The 15,396-nt window shown below is 53.9% G+C and overlaps 1 protein-coding gene across 1 annotated transcript in view; it reads right to left on the bottom strand.

Moving 5' to 3' along the window:
• Window positions 1–15,396, bottom strand: part of ACAN (aggrecan) — a 67,845-nt gene that overhangs the window by 12,353 nt on the left and 40,096 nt on the right. Inside the window, exons 8-12 of the mRNA XM_058542416.1 lie at window positions 13,545–13,719; window positions 12,892–13,019; window positions 11,551–11,844; window positions 9,482–9,697; window positions 2,919–7,145 (exon numbers count right to left, since the gene is read on the bottom strand). Of these exons, the coding sequence (XP_058398399.1) occupies window positions 2,919–7,145; window positions 9,482–9,697; window positions 11,551–11,844; window positions 12,892–13,019; window positions 13,545–13,719 (5,040 nt within the window). The remainder of the gene's footprint in view (window positions 1–2,918; window positions 7,146–9,481; window positions 9,698–11,550; window positions 11,845–12,891; window positions 13,020–13,544; window positions 13,720–15,396) is intronic.

Genomic DNA, 15,396 nt, shown 5'->3' with positions numbered 1-15,396 from the left:
GCCGACTGAGGCTCTGAGCCCCGCTTGCTGGAAAGCACACACAGCGTCTCCCCAAGTCTTTTTCCAGGGCAGAGCGGCTCTCTGCCCTCCCATCAAGGGTGGATGACGGAGGGGCTGGTCACTATGGCCCAGTGGAAATACCATCCCCTTGGCGGTAAGGCCAGAACCCGCCTAGGAGAGCCCACCCTCTCTGGCCACGGAGCCCCACAGTGTTCTCTGTCACGGCCCCTACTCGTGGGCAAAGGCTGAGCCCAGTGGGGGAAAGAGTGAATAGATACGCACCCTCGTGCCTGCTGATATGTACATATCCGTGTCCCGTGTGAGTGCCAAGTATACGGCATATTTATATTATAGGAGCACATAACACATCATGAGGGGCTCTTTGCGTATATATTAATATATACAATATAAACACGACTCCATCTTTGTGTGTGATGTAAAGGCTGTCGGAGGTCAGCTGCCTGACACGGTTTACCCGGTAGTGGCTGTTTTCCCCCAGGATTCACGGCTCCCGTTCTGCCTGTGTCCTAGGAATGCAGCCCTTTTACGGAAGACCCTGGGCCTGATTGCTGACTTGGCACAGAGCCTGGGTCAGGGCGTGGGGGCAGCACAGACGGCTAACCTGACAACACGAGCTCTGAGGTAACTGGGCATTTCCTCCCTCCCTGGGGGTGATGTTGACGCGTCTGGCCTCGAGGTGTTCAGGGGACGACAGGCAGATTCTCATCATTTCCTTTTGGGGCCGCCTCCAGTCAGAGGATCCCCAGGCTCCTCTCCTGTCCCACAAGCTGCCTAACCAACGGCTAAGGACAAACAGGGGCCCAGGGTGGTATGTGCCCAGGGGCGGGGTCATAGCTGACCTGCTGCCATGAAGCTTGGAGCCAGGGGTGACAAGCACTGTCTGTGTCATTTTCTTCAGGCAAGAAAGGGACCCAACACCACCCCCCCACCCCAGACTGAGCACAGAGGGCACTGCGGGGCCTTCCTGGAGAGGTTCACTCTGTGTGATGCAAGACAGCCCCCCGCAGAGCTTCCCTCCCTGGGACTGCTGGGGTGTGACCCGCTACACCCAATTCTCATATTTCTCTGAAGTCTCAAATTTTTTTTTTTTTTGTGAGGAAGATCAGCGCTGAGCTAACATCCGATGGCAATCCTCCTCTTTTTGCTGAGGAAGATTGGCCCTGGGCTAACATCCGTGCCCATCTTCTTCTACTTGATATGGGACGCCGCCACAGCACGGCTTGACAAGCAGTGCGTCAGTCCGAGCCTGGGATCCGAACCCGCGAACCCCAGGCTGCTGAAGCAGAGCAAGTGAACTTAACCACTACGCCATCGGGCTGGCCCTGACGTCCCAAATTTTATCTTCAAAATTTAAGCACCTTTTGCATTCTGCTCATCAAACCATCATTGGCCTGACAAAAAACCTCACTGCTTACCTGTTTAATCACTTAATTTGACTTTTCTCTCCTAAATGGCCATGGAGAATAGATGCTCTCGAAAGACGTGCCATGCCTATCCTGTGGCCTCTGCCCTCACACGTCACCGTGCGCCCCTCCTTCCCAGTCTGAGGAGCTGGAGCCTCAGTCAACCTTGGTTGCCTCCCCCAGAAGGTTGGCCCCTTCTGGGGATAAAGGAGTCCTCCTCCCCTGCCTCCACCCCCAACGGCCTGTGTCACAGTGCTGGCCAGTGTGGCTAGGAGGACACAGGCTATGACATGTCCCTCTGTCTCCTGGCAGGTCCTGGCACCGCAGGGCTCCTGGGCACAGGACCTCGCGGGCTGCCCCCCAGGGAGAGGCTGAGCATAGCCTCCTGGGGTACGGCATAGCCTCTGAGACCTCGAGGTTGGGGCATGCGGCCCCCAAAGCCCATGAGGCTGGTTTCAGGTGAGCACGTTTCTGGGGACTCAGTCCCTCCCGGGCACCTGGCCCTGGCGTCTGGGGGGCTCTCAGCACACAGGGAGGTGCTTTTCCCAAAGCAAAAAGCAAAGGAGAAATCACCAGCTTTCTGGTGCTGGGTGCCGGGGCCGTGTCAAGTCGAGACAATCACTGCAGTGCAGGAGAGTCACCTGGGGACGCCGGGTCTAAAGCCAGGACACAGCTACAACGACACTTCACAGTTCCTTAAATTGTGCAGGTTTTAACGCTGCACAAAGTAATATTTGGTCATAAACGTCATCAGTAGATTCATTCTCTCATCTCACACTCACTCCACGGGAAAGGGGCATGAGCAGAATTTCTAGCACTGTCTAAACAGTCATCTTTCTCTGCCAAGTACAGAGAGTTGAACTCACATATGAATGTTCTTCTTCTTTTTTTTTTTGTTGTGAGGAAGATCAGCCCTGAGCTAACATCCTTGCCAATCCCCCTCTTTTTGCTGAGGAAGACCGGCCCTGAGCTAACATCTATTGCCAATCCTCCTCCTTTTTCCTCCCCCCCCCCAAAGCCCCAGTAGATAGTTGTTATGTCATAGCTGCACATCCTTCTAGTTGCTGTATGTGGGACACGGCCTCAGCATGGCTGGAGAAGCGGTGCATTGGTGTGTGCCCAGGATCCGAACCTGGGCCGCCCGTAGCGGAGTGCGCACACTTAACCACTAAGCCACGGGGCTGGCCTGACATATGAATGTTCTTGTGATGTAATTCCACTGCAGCAATAACAATCACTAACCTGGATGTGTGTGTACTGTGTGCAAAGTGTGATGCTAAGTACTCCTTTCATATCTATTTATATTCTGTTTAATCTTCCCTGCTACTATTCCTGTTTTACAGATGAGGCTCAGAGAGGTTAAGAAACTTGCCTGAGGCTGCACAGCTAATCTGTGGTGGAGCTGTGTCCAGGACCTTGAATCTACACTGCCTCCTACTATGCTACAGTCTGAATTGCCCACACACCTTTAAGGAAACAAAATCTTCACAATACCTGCAATGGTTGCCTCTGACACATCTGGCCCTCCTGGAGAAGTTGGGATGGAAGCCTCTGTTGGGGAGATGGCTGTTTCGGCTGTTTGGGTTCCTTCTCCTGAGTACAAGGGGCTTGAGGACTCGATTTCTAGAAGCGCCTCTGCAGGGCGCTGGGTCTGCTGGGTCCACTTGGCCTCTGGGATGCCGGTGCTGATGACCACATCCAGGCCTGAGGTGTGACCAGACGGGTGTCTGCTGCTTTCAGTCCTGTCTCCAGAAGCCACGGGAGTGGCTGAAGGCCAGCCTGATGCCTCTGTGTCCACGTGATAGGTGGTGGTTGACTCTCCACTCACTTCCAGGGTGGCCGAACCCTCCCTGGGGCCTTCCTGAAAGCTAGACGTGCTACCGCTCACCCTCAGGCCGGAGACTCCCTCCAGATCAGCTTCCCGGGGGGCAGAGGTGGCTTCACTCAGATCGGGGGACGCGGAAGCTCCTCCGCTGGCCTCGGGGGCAGCGGATACTGCCACCCCAGCCTCAGGATAGGCAGATGTCTTGCTGCTGGATTCTGGGACTGACGACGCTTCTGCTCCAGACCCGGGGAACCTGAGTGTAGCTCCACTAACTTCCCCAGACGCAGAGGCTTCTCCACTGGACTCAAAAAGCTGGGGGGTGTATGTCACAGGGGGTCTTTGGCCGAGTTCCTGGGAAACAGTTGGTTCAGTAACACCCTCCACGAACTCAGAAGCAATTAAAGTAACTTCTGGAAGTCCTGAGGCTTCTCCACTGGTGTTTGTGGCCGCAGAGGATTCCCCACTTACATCAACGGTGCCAGACAAGTCCCCACTAAAATACGGAGTACTTGATGGCTCTCCACTGGGCTCTACCAGCCCGGACTGCAGCCCACTTAAGTCCAAAAGTCCCGAATGGTCCCCAGACGTGTCTGGTGCTCCAGAATGGGCACCGCCGAGCTCCAAAATGCCCGAAGGCCCTTCTCCTGCTTCTTGGGCTGTTGGAGCCTGGGTTACAGACTCCACAAAAGTTCTGTCTACAAGAGAGACAGTGGGGAAACCAGACGGAAGTCCACTGCCGTCATATGCTCCCGAGGGCAGGCTGCTCCCAATCTCAGCTCCAGAGGATTCTCTGCTGACCTCGGCTACTCCACTTGGCAGGCCACTGAATTCTGGAGGCTGGGATGTAAACCCACTGGAGTCAATTGCTCCAGAAGATTGTCCACTGACATCCACTATCCCAGATGTGCCTGAGAGATCTGCCTCCCCTGAAGGGAGGCCGCTGAGTTCCACGGACCCTAAACCTTCTTCTTCTTTAAAGGTAGTTGGGGTTACTTCGACCAAACTGGTGTCCACAAATGTAATGCCAGAAGTTTCACCACTGCCACTCACGGCACTGGAAACCAGGTCAGGTATTCCAGATGTTGTCCCACTGAACCCTGGCAACCCTGATGGCTGCCCACTGAGATCAGGGACCCCAGATATTTCTCCACTCAGGTCGGTTATGCCAAATGGTTGACCACTGCCAAAAAGAACTCCAGAAGCTTCTCCACTGACATCTGGTTGTCCAGAGGACAGTCCACTAAAATCAGTCACTCCAGATGTTTCCCCAGAAAATCCTGATGGCTGCCCACTGACCTCAAAAAGCCCAGATGTTCCCCCACTGATGTCAGGAAACCCTGATGGCTGTCCACTGACGCCAAAGAGTCCAGATGTTTCCCCACTGATGTCAGGAGACCCAGAGGCCTGGCCACTGAGTTCAGCTCCTGAAGGGAGTCCACTAGCTCCCCCACTAATGTCCACCTCGCTGAAGGGCAGCCCAGATATTTCTCCAGCACCACTGACGCCAATGGTTCCCCTCCCTTCCAGTTGACCTGCAGTGGTGGCTGTTACCACTTCCACCAATGTGGTATCCACTAGGGAGACAGTTGGGAACCCAGATGGAAGTCCACTAAAGTCAGGCAGCCCAGAAGATGGGCCACTTCCAAGGTCCACCCCAGAATGCTCACCACTAAATCCAGAGGGAAGGCCACTTGCTTCTGGCACTTGCCCACTTCCTAGAGTTCCAGAAGGTATTCCGCCAAAGTCCAAGGCTCCAGAAGCTGACCCAATCAAGTCTTCTTTTCCAGAAGGCAACCCACTGAGGTCCTCAGCTCTAGAAACAGAGGTCTCTAGTCCTTCCCTTCCAGAAGGAAGTCCACTGAGGTCCTCCACTCCAGAGGCAGAGGTCTCTAGATGAATCTCTCTTCCAGAAGGAAGTCCACTGAGGTCCTCTACTCCAGAGGCAGAGGTCTCTAGATGAATCTCTCTTCCAGAAGGAAGTCCACTGAGGTCCTCCACTCCGGAGGCAGAGGTCTCTAGATGAATCTCTCCTCCAGAAGGAAGTCCACCAAGGTCCTCCACTCCAGAGGCAGTGGTCTCTAGATGAATCTCTCCTCCAGAAGGAAGTCCACTGAGGTCTTCCACTCCAGAGGTAGAGGTTTCTAGATGAATCTCTCCTCCAGAAGGAAGTCCACCCACGTCCTCTACTCCAGAGACTGTGGTCTCTAGATGAATCTCTCCTCCAGAAGGAAGTCCACCGAGGTCCTCTACTCCAGAGGTGGTGGTCTCTAGATGAATCTCTCCTCCAGAAGGAAGTCCACCAAGGTCCTCCACTCCAGAGGTAGTGGTCTCTAGATGAATCTCTCCTCCAGAAGGAAGTCCACTCACATCCTCTACTCCAGAGGCTGTGGTTTCTAGATGAATCTCTCCTCCAGAAGGAAGTCCACCAAGGTCCTCCACTCCAGAGGTGGTGGTCTCTAGATGAATCTCTCCAGAAGGAAGTCCACTGAGGTCCTCCACTCCAGAGGTGGTGGTCTCTAGATGAATCTCTCCTCCAGAAGGAAGTCCACCAAGGTCCTCCACTCCAGAGGTGGTGGTCTCTAGATGAATCTCTCCTCCAGAAGGAAGTCCACCGAGGTCCTCCACTCCAGAGGCGGTGGTCTCTAGATGAATCTCTCCTCCAGAAGGAAGTCCAGCGAGGTCCTCCACTCCAGAGGTAGTGGTCTCTAGACGAATCTCTCCTCCAGAAGGAAGTCCACTGATGTCCTCTACTCCAGAGGTAGTGGTCTCTAGATGAATCTCTCCTCCAGAAGGAAGTCCACTGAGGTCCTCTATTCCAGAGGCAGAGGTCTCTAGATGAATCTCTCCTCCAGAAGGAAGTCCACTGACATCCTCCACTCCAGAGGTGGTAGTCTCGAGATGAATCTCTCCTCCAGAAGGAAGTCCACCGAGGTCCTCCACTCCAGAGGTGGTGGTCTCTAGATGAATCTCTCCTCCAGAAGGAAGTCCACTGATGTCCTCCACTCCAGAGGTAGCGGTCTCTAGATGAATCTCTCCTCCAGAAGGAAGTCCACTGAGGTCCTCTATTCCAGAGGCAGAGGTCTCTAGATGAATCTCTCCTCCAGAAGGAAGTCCACTGAGGTCCTCTACTCCAGAGGTGGTGGTCTCTAGATGAATCTCTCCTCCAGAAGGAAGTCCACTGACATCCTCTACTCCAGAGGCAGAGATCTCTAGATGAATCTCTCCTCCAGAAGGAAGTCCACCGACATCCTCCACTCCAGATGCAGAAGTCTCTAGATGAATCTCTCCTCCAGAAGGAAGTCCACCGAGGTCTTCTACTCCAGAGGCTGAGGTCTCTAGATGAATCTCTTCTCCAGAAGGAAGTCCACTGATGTCCCCTACTCCAGAGACAGAGGCTTCTGGACCTTCTCCAGAAGGCAGCCCACTGAGGTCCCCTACTCCAGAAGCAGTGCCCTCTGGGCCCTCGCCTCCAGAGGGCAGCTGGCCAACTGTAGGAGTGGTGGGCCACGTAATTCTATCTTCATCCCCTGAGGCCAGTCCACTGCCCACAGGCAGGCCTGAGCCCACTGCAGAGGTAAGACCACTGGAGTCAAGGTCTTCAGAGGGCAGTCCACTTGCACTTCCCTCTGAGGGGTGCCCACTGGAGTCCAGGTGTCCTGAAGCTTCTCCACTGCCTGTGAAGTCACCACTGACTTCGGGCACCCCTGATGCCTCCCCAGAGCTGGGCAGCTCTGTCCAGCTGGGCACTGGGAGTGAAGGTGTGGATGGCTCCTCCCAGGGGAACGGCTCCTCAGAGGGGGATGGCTGTTCCGAGGCCGAGGGCACTTCTGTTTCCGAGGGGCCTTCTGTGCTCTCCTCTGTTGCTGCACTAGTGGGAGGCCACGTAGGAGGAATCCCTGGAGGAAAAGAAGAAGAAAGATGAGATGTGGAATTAATAACTCTGCCCCATTTTAAGCTCACGCGGAGAAGCTGAACTCTATTCCTTCCACAGTAAAACTTTTCTGTCAAGAGCTCAGAGACATATTGAGACGTTTTCCAATGGAACCTTGCACAGTGTCTTGGGAAGGGAGGGAGGGAGGGGGCCAGGAAACTCCCCGCCACCCTCAGGCTGTGCTTTGTGAGACTCTAGGGGGCGCCATCCACACAACCCACGGGATGTGTGGGCCTGGCTACCACTGAAGGCAATCACAGTCACCTTTCAAGTACTTCCACATCATCATCTCATTTATATGGACCCATGGTTTTCAAAGTGTAGTCCCTGGACCAGCAGCACCAGCATCACCTGGGAGCTTGACAGAAAAGCAAATTCTCAGTTCCCACCCCAGCCCTGCTGAATCAGGGACTCCGGGGTAAGGCCCAGCACGCAGTGTTTCAAGAAGCCCTCCCAATGATGCTGATGCTCGCTGAGTGTGAGAATCATTCATCTAACCCATCTCTCTGAGGCAGGGAGGGCCAGGTGCTGCTGTTTGCAAAAATACAACAACATTTTCAACTCTGAGAATCCTATTCCAGAGGATTTGGAAAAGAGAGATAAAAAGGAAACTCCATCATTTTAAATAATTACAATTACATTATTTTCTTTCTGTCTTGTTTCCTTTGGCATTTAAAAAATAGCCTAGCTGGAATGTCACCTTGCATCTACTTTTGGGCTAACTTCCCAGGTGGGCAAGCCGGGCAAAGAGCGTGCCAGGCCCCCCGGGGCAGGCTCACAGTTTACCCTGCTGAGAGGAGGGTCCTGGAGTGGCGGGCAATTCAGTATGGCAGTGGTGGCAAGCAAGAGGATTTTAGGCAGGTGTATATGTGTATCAGAAACCCCCTGGGATGGCCACTTACAGTCATGATGTCATATTTCTCTTTTAAATAAATTTAGATTTCTTTTTAAAGGAAAGTCAATTTAAAGAAAAAGACATAGAGTTAACAACAGTACAGATGGTTCCCAGGTATGGTCAAAATCAGAAGGTGGTCAGAAATCGAAGTTTGGAAAACATTTCTATGGGGCGGCTGGAGCCCCTTCCCATGGATAACTCCCTCTAGTGGCTGCCAGGGTCTTCTGCCAGGCCACACACTCATGTCAAACAGGACTCAGTTACTGTCCTGCAGAAGGGTGAGGAAAGGGCCCTGGGCAAGTGAGGCTGTTTGGTGAGGTCTCTGGGCCAGAATCCCACCTGCTCCACTGACGCACTTCCCACTCCCGGCATGGAGGGGGCCAGGCTTTGCACTGCCAGCACCCCAAGGAGTGCCCGGCACAGTGAATTATCCATACATTGAATGAGTGACTGGGGGAATTAGGGAGAAGCTCTGATACACTCTTTTCTTCAAAATACACACACCTCTGGGTGAGCTGACTCGACTAGGCATGCACACATTACCATACACTGCTTGAATTGAGACTTATCCAAACTGGGCAATGTTAAAATTGCTCCATGAAAAAAAAGGCCCTGTAGTCGGATTCCTTTGGGACAGAATACATCACCCCTCTGCATTACAGTGCAAATTAGCATATCCAAGGCTCTGAGAAGGTCTGCAGTGAGGAAACCTGTTGATCTTTTTGTAAGTCAGCATTTCCCAAACCTTATGGCCATAAAACTCTTTTTCCAACAGGGTTTGGGGACTGCTGCCTTCATCCTATCAAGTTCCATCTGATCTGACCATGATAGAGGGAGCTCAGGAAGCTCTGGCTGGGGAGGCTCGGCCCAGAAGAGGGACACGAGAGGAGGAGAAAGGCAAGGAGACAGGTCACAGTCAGACTTTGAACAACTACCCCTCCCAGCCTTTCCCCCTTGTTGGAGATCCTCCTACAAGAGAGATCGTAAAAGAGGAGGGGGTAGGGTGAAAATTCAGGGGGACAGAGTGAGGACCCTCTTGTCGGCACGGGGGGAGTGTTTGGGGTGTGTAGGCAGGAGAAATAAATGAGGAGAGAGACAGGGGGAGTGAGAGAGAGAGAGAGGGAGAGAGAGAGAGAGGGAGAGAGAGAGGTAGAGAGGGAGGGAGGGAGGGCAGGAGGGAGAGAGAGGGTGACATGTTTTATGAACAAGACCACCCTTGCTCGCACACAGGGGAGGTCTTAGAGGCCCACCAAGGTGGCTGAAGTTGCCCACAGCGGCACACCCAGGTAATGTGAGGACCGGGGAAAGAGCACAGGTCGCAGGGGGAGAAATCACCCCTGGGACACACCCTGGGCAGACAGGGGTGTGCAGCTTCAGGACATGCCCCAGAGTCAAGCCACACGAACCTGGCAGTGGGAAAGTGCCCACTGGAGTGTAGGCTGGTTCCCATTCCGTCTGGTTTTCTGGCTCAGTGGTGAAGGCTGGGATTGCTGTCGTCTCCTCCCCCAAGGGGACAGCAGCCAAGCCAGGCGCCACTTGGGTGGTGATCCAGTCCTCCACGCCAGAGGGTGCTGTGGGTGTGCCACCCTCCTCTTCTCCTGGAGAGGGCGCTGCTGAGACACCTAAAGGGGATGTGGGTGGTGAAGGTTCCTCCTTACCAGTGACCCATTCCAGGCTGGCCCTTCTTGAGGGGAGCCAGGGAACTCTGAGGTGGGCCAGGCCTGTGCAAAAGCCTTGCTGGGCCTTGACCCCCCTACCTCCCAACCCCCACATCCTCCACTTCTCTCCAGCAAGATGGCTCTTGGCCTCCTCAATTTATAAGAGCCATTTACATCAACTACACAATATCAATTTGCACACACCTTCAGCACTTTATTTCAGGTGGTCTGGGGTATCTCTTCTGCAGAATCTATTATACGTGCCAGGCATTGTTTAAAGGTGTTATGTATATAAAATCATTTTATCTCACAACAGCCTTATGAGATAGATACTATCTATTATCTCATTCACAGATCGGGGAACTAAGGCACAGAGTTAAGTTACTTGTCCAGGGTCAGTGGCTTATAAGTGGTAGATCTAATCTCTGAATCCAAGTATCTGGTGCCAGACTCCATGCTCTCAACTGCTGCATGATGCTGCCTTTCTGGGGAAAGAAATTATGTTCCAAGTTTGTCTGGATCAAAACGAGGAAGGTGCTGTTTACAATCCATGAAGCCATCCTGGCAGTGGAGGGGGGAGGCAGGGTTCATCCCCTGAGGGTAACTGCTCTGGTTTAGGGGAACCAGCAGTGGGCTCGGTTGGGAAGGAAGCTGAACTTCTCTGCAGTTATATAAAAGGCTGGGTTCACAGAGGGTTGGGGTGGTGCAGGGTGCATGACTGGGAATTTACTGTTAGGCTAGCCGGCTTGGCCCCTGCAGCCCAGAGCAGGGAGAGGGATACTGGGGCAAGAGCCTCACCAAATTCCCCGTTGGCGGGGGTGGTGGTGGTGGTGCTGGGATTGGCCTCATTGAGGCTGGTGGAGTGGGGCTGAACTTTCTTTGAATTGGGTTTTAAAAGGTAACCCTGGCAGTCTGGGAAACTTGGGGATGTTCAGGGTTTTTTAAAAATTAACTTTATTTTGAAATATTTATAGGCTCACTGGAAGGTACAAAGACATTCAGTTTTGATGTATAATATGTAAAATGTGGCACAAGCTGTTACTACAATCTAGATTCTGGTCAGCACACCCAGATCCGGCGACACTGTGAGAACTCATCCAATCAGAGCCCGGCAAGGTCTTGGCCATGCCCTGGCCACGCCCACTGACCTGTCTGATGACATCCCTCTCAGAATGCTTACTGGGAATGATGGCTGATGTGGCAGCAGTGGGTCCTCAGCATGGGTCAATTAAAAACATGTATTTCTGGTGCTTAATGAAGAATAATAGACTAATTTGACTAAACTCATCACAAAAATATTTAGAAGCAGGAGAAAATCTGACAAGCGCAAACAAATTAAAACAGTGTGTGTTATTTATTTATAATAATAAAGCTAACATATATTGAGTCCGTTTACTATGTCCCAGGCACTATGCCAAGTGTTTTAATGCACTATCCCAGTTAATCCTTACAGCAACTCTTTGAGGTAGGAACTATTATCATTGTTTTATAGATGAAGCAGAGGAACAGAGAGGTTGCCCAGGGTCACACAGTTCCTAAGCAGCAGAGCCATAATTAGAATTTAGGACTGCCTGATTTTAGAGCCCAACTTCTTACTCACTTCTCTCTATTTGTCTCTGGGGAACTTGAGAAGGATGTACTTGCCTTGGGGTCAAAGCTTAAGGTCAGGCTAGCTCCAGGGCTGTCCTTGCCCCAGAGGGACTGACTTCTCTCCTTGCTCTGATGGATGGGGACAGTGGACAGGGGCCAGAGGGGTGAGCCCAGGGGAGTCACTCCCCAGGCAGAAGTGGGGCTGGAGGACAGGTAAGGACACATACCTCGGAAGCAGAAGGCATGGTGCCGGGACAGTGGGTCTGGGAGGCCTGTCTGGTTGGGGTAGAGGTAGACGGTCCTCACGCCTGGCTTGTCTCCGCCACAGGCGGGTCGTGGGGTGACGATGGGGTAGCGGAGGCTTCCGTCTGCCAGCCAGCCGGCGTAGCACTTGTCCAGGCCGCGGCTCCAGGCGGCATAGAGCTGGCCCGTGGAGGCCAAGGTGGCGTTGTGGGATTCACAGAACTCCAGGGCTTCCTGGAAGGTGAACTGCTCCAGGCGTGTGGCGAAGAACACCTCCCCTGGGGGCAGAGGCGGTGGCAGGCGTGACCCTTCAGGCCCATGGCCAGCGCGGCCTCTGCTCGCCCAGGGGCAGGGCAGCTGAGCTGAGACAAGCTGGTCACCCCACATGGAAACAACCTCCCCACCTTTCTAGATTCTCCAGTCACCCATGGCAACTCGCTCCTCTGGCTGAGAGGTACTCCCCCGGGCGCCTCCTGTCCCCTGTGCTCCCCTACACCACGCACTCATCCGTGAGCACTGCGAATGCTGTGGACCTGCCGCCCCTACCCCCCCACCTTGTGAACTGGCGGGGCGGGTCCTGTAGCCACCATCTGGGGTCGGGTCCCAGTACACAGAACTGCACCTGGGGACCTGTCTGATTTGGGGAAAGCAAGTTCACATTTCCCCAACACCTACTTGTGCCAGGACCTTTTCACACGTCTCATTTAATAATCAAAATAGCCTGATGTGAGCACAGATCAGCCCCATTCTATAGATGAGGAAACTGAGGCCTGGAGAGTTTAAGCGACTTGCTCAGGTCCTGACACAAGTGAGTGGCAATGCTGAAATCTTTCCAGAACTGCAGCATTTCCAAAATCGGGTTCTGTGGAATCGTAATTTGGTGATTTTAATTGACATGAAAAGAAATTAAATAAAATCAAGGGTCTGTGGTGAAATAAGCTGGGCGAGGCTTGGTTAAGCAGAGTTAAAGAGGTCTTTTCCTTGCAGGACTTCTCGGAGTCTGATCTGTTCATGGACACTGGGAATCTCCACGAGGCAGGTGGTGTATATAACACTTATTTATAATAAATAAATTGATTTATCCACAGAGGTCATTGTTTTTTTAAGGCACCGATGCTCCCCTGCTATGCTGGCAGAATCCACATGAACCCTCTGGGAGGGAGAGAAGGGGCTTGACCTGGGGGAGGGGGGTGGGTGGGTATTATTTCCCCTGGGGAATGCTGGGTGGGAACAGGGCTGGGGGCATGGTAATTCCCTCTCCTCTTGTGTCTGCTGGTCAGCCCCCTGCCCGTCTGGGGCCCGAAATGTGAGAACCGGGCCTGTACCCTCGAGCTTGTCCACGTAGCAGTAGACATCGTAGGTTTCTGACGATGGGCGCACGCCGTAGGTCCTGACCCCGGGGCTGCTGTTCATGTCGCCCACGCATGGGGTCCGCGGGCTCACAATGGGGTATCTGCAAGAGAGGGATGGATGAGGGCCTGTTCCAGGGGCCGGGGGATGCAGGGCCGCAGGGCGAGGCCAGTGGGCCACTCTGGGGCTCGGGCAGGGCCTGTCTTTGCTTGTCCAGTGGGACTCAAGCCAGGAAGGGGACCCTCATGCAGCCAGTCTCCTGAGCAGCTGGGGGAAGGGTCTGGGGGCCCCTGGAGGATTCCTGGCTTCAGAAGAGAGTCCGCTACATGGAATGGCACTGGGCCAAGCTGGAAGAGACTGGAGGCTCAACGAGGGGCTCTCCCTCTCTGTCTCCTGGCGGGAAATGACCAAGGACTTCACGTCACCCAGGGCTCTTCTGCACCCTCTCAGAATATGCCTCAGTTCTGGGGAGAAATTAAGGGAGTGGCTGTGGAGCCACTAGTTGATGAATTAATCCATGGTGCAGTGGGTGCCCACTCTGTGCTGGGTGCCGGGCCAGGCCGTAGCTCCTCAAGGCTGCCTCTCAAGACTGGGTCGGGCTGGGAGGGAAGCCCAGCTCGTCCCTCACCTGACGGTCTGGTCCCGCAGCCAGCCGGCGTCGCACTGCTCATAGCCTGCTTCATACGCAGCCTGGAGCTGCTCAGGCGAGGCGATGACTGCCCCTGTGCGCAGGCAGGCCTGCTGCGCCTCCTCGAAGGTCAGCGAGTAGCGATCGGAGCCCGGGCGGTAGTGGAACACGACCCCTGGGTGGGGAGGAGAGGGAGAGAAGAGAGACAGGGCAGGCTCAGGGCATGGACCCAGTGCTACAATGCCGGTGCCCATGGCACCCGCTTCCCAAGGCTCCTCGGGAAAGGTGGGATCCCTGGACGAAAGACCTTCTCTTGGTCATTCCTTGGTCTTCCTTGAAGAATGACCTCTTTTCATCCCCTCCTTCCTTCCCTACTTCCAACCCCATTCCCAGCCAAGCCATTCCCCTCTGCTTGTTCAAACTGCTCCTGAACTCCATCTTCCTGAGAGATCCTGCTAGGACTCTTCTGCCATGGGTGTCCCTAGCCCTCCTTTCTGAGCTTCTTACTCGCAGACTGCTCATTTGGCCCCTTACTCTTTAAAACAAATGCATTTTTGGTGGGACGCCCGGGGGCACAGCGGTTAAGTTCTTGCGCTCCGCTTCCGTGGCCCGGGGTTCACAGGTTTGGATCCCGGGTACAGGACCTACGCACTGCTTATCAATCCACACTGTGGCAGTGGCCCACATATAAAGCAGAGGAAGGTGAGCACGGATGTTAGCCCAGGGCCAATCTTCCTCAGCAAAAAGAGGAGGATTGGCGACAGATGTTAGCTCAGGGCTAATCTTCCTCACACACACACACGTGCACACACACGAACACACACACACAAAACCAAATGCATTTTTTTCTTATTATAAAAAGAATAAACGTTCATTACAGAATATTTGGAAAATACAGAAAAGGATAAGGAAGAAATCAAACAATTACTGGCATTTCTTCCACCCAGCCCAGGGTCCAGGGTTCAGGGGTGGATGACCCTCCCGGAAGTGGTTGCAACCATTTGTGCGGGTGTGCATCGGGGCATACTGTGTGGGCGTGCACCGGGCATACAGTGTGGACACGCACCAGGCATACAGTGTGGACACACACCGGGCATACAGTGTGGATGCGCACCGGGCATGTTGTGTGGGTGTGCACCGGGCATTTGTGTGGGTGTGCACCAGGCATGTTGTGTGGGTTTGCACTGGGCATGTTGTGTGGGTGTGCACCAGGCATACAGTGTGGGTGTGCACCGGGCATGTTGTGTGGGTGTGCACTGGGCATTTGTGTGGGTGTGCACTGGGCATATTGTGTGAGCGTGCACTGGGCATTTGTGTGGGTGTGCACTGGGCATATTTCTGGGGAGTGAGCTCATAGCTTTCATCAGATTCTCCAAGGGGCTGGAGCCCACACGGTGGAGCCCTGTCCTCGAGCCCCCACCTACTCTGCCTCTCCCATTGCATTCAGCTGGATCCACATCTGTTCTTGACACTTCCCTGGGTGACTGGCCAGTTTATGTCACAGCTGCGAATCTCCAGTCTGAGTCTGTCTCACGTTCTTTGTCCTGTGTCAGAGGCTCATCTGTCCACTGGCACCTTCCCACATGGTGGCCAGTGGGGCTCTCTCCAGCCCTGGGTCCCAGCCATCATTGGAGTTACCCCCAAAACTTCTCAACAACTCCTCCTTCCCAACATATTATATTCATCTGGGCAATTCAGGCTGAAATCCCCCTCGGTGGCATCGTGGGTGTGATGGTGGATGGCAGTGTCTATCTGCCCCTCCCCGAGGAGGGGACACCACCAAGGCCCTTATGGAAGCCACCCCAGAACGTCCTTCCTGTTCAGGGACTTGAGTTTGGAAAGCAGCTGAGTT

Source organism: Diceros bicornis, chromosome 5 (assembly GCF_020826845.1).
Source record: "Diceros bicornis minor isolate mBicDic1 chromosome 5, mDicBic1.mat.cur, whole genome shotgun sequence".
NCBI lineage: Eukaryota > Metazoa > Chordata > Mammalia > Perissodactyla > Rhinocerotidae > Diceros > Diceros bicornis.
The sequence above is the reverse complement of the archived record's forward strand: the minus strand, read 5'-3'. Positions and strand labels throughout refer to the sequence as shown.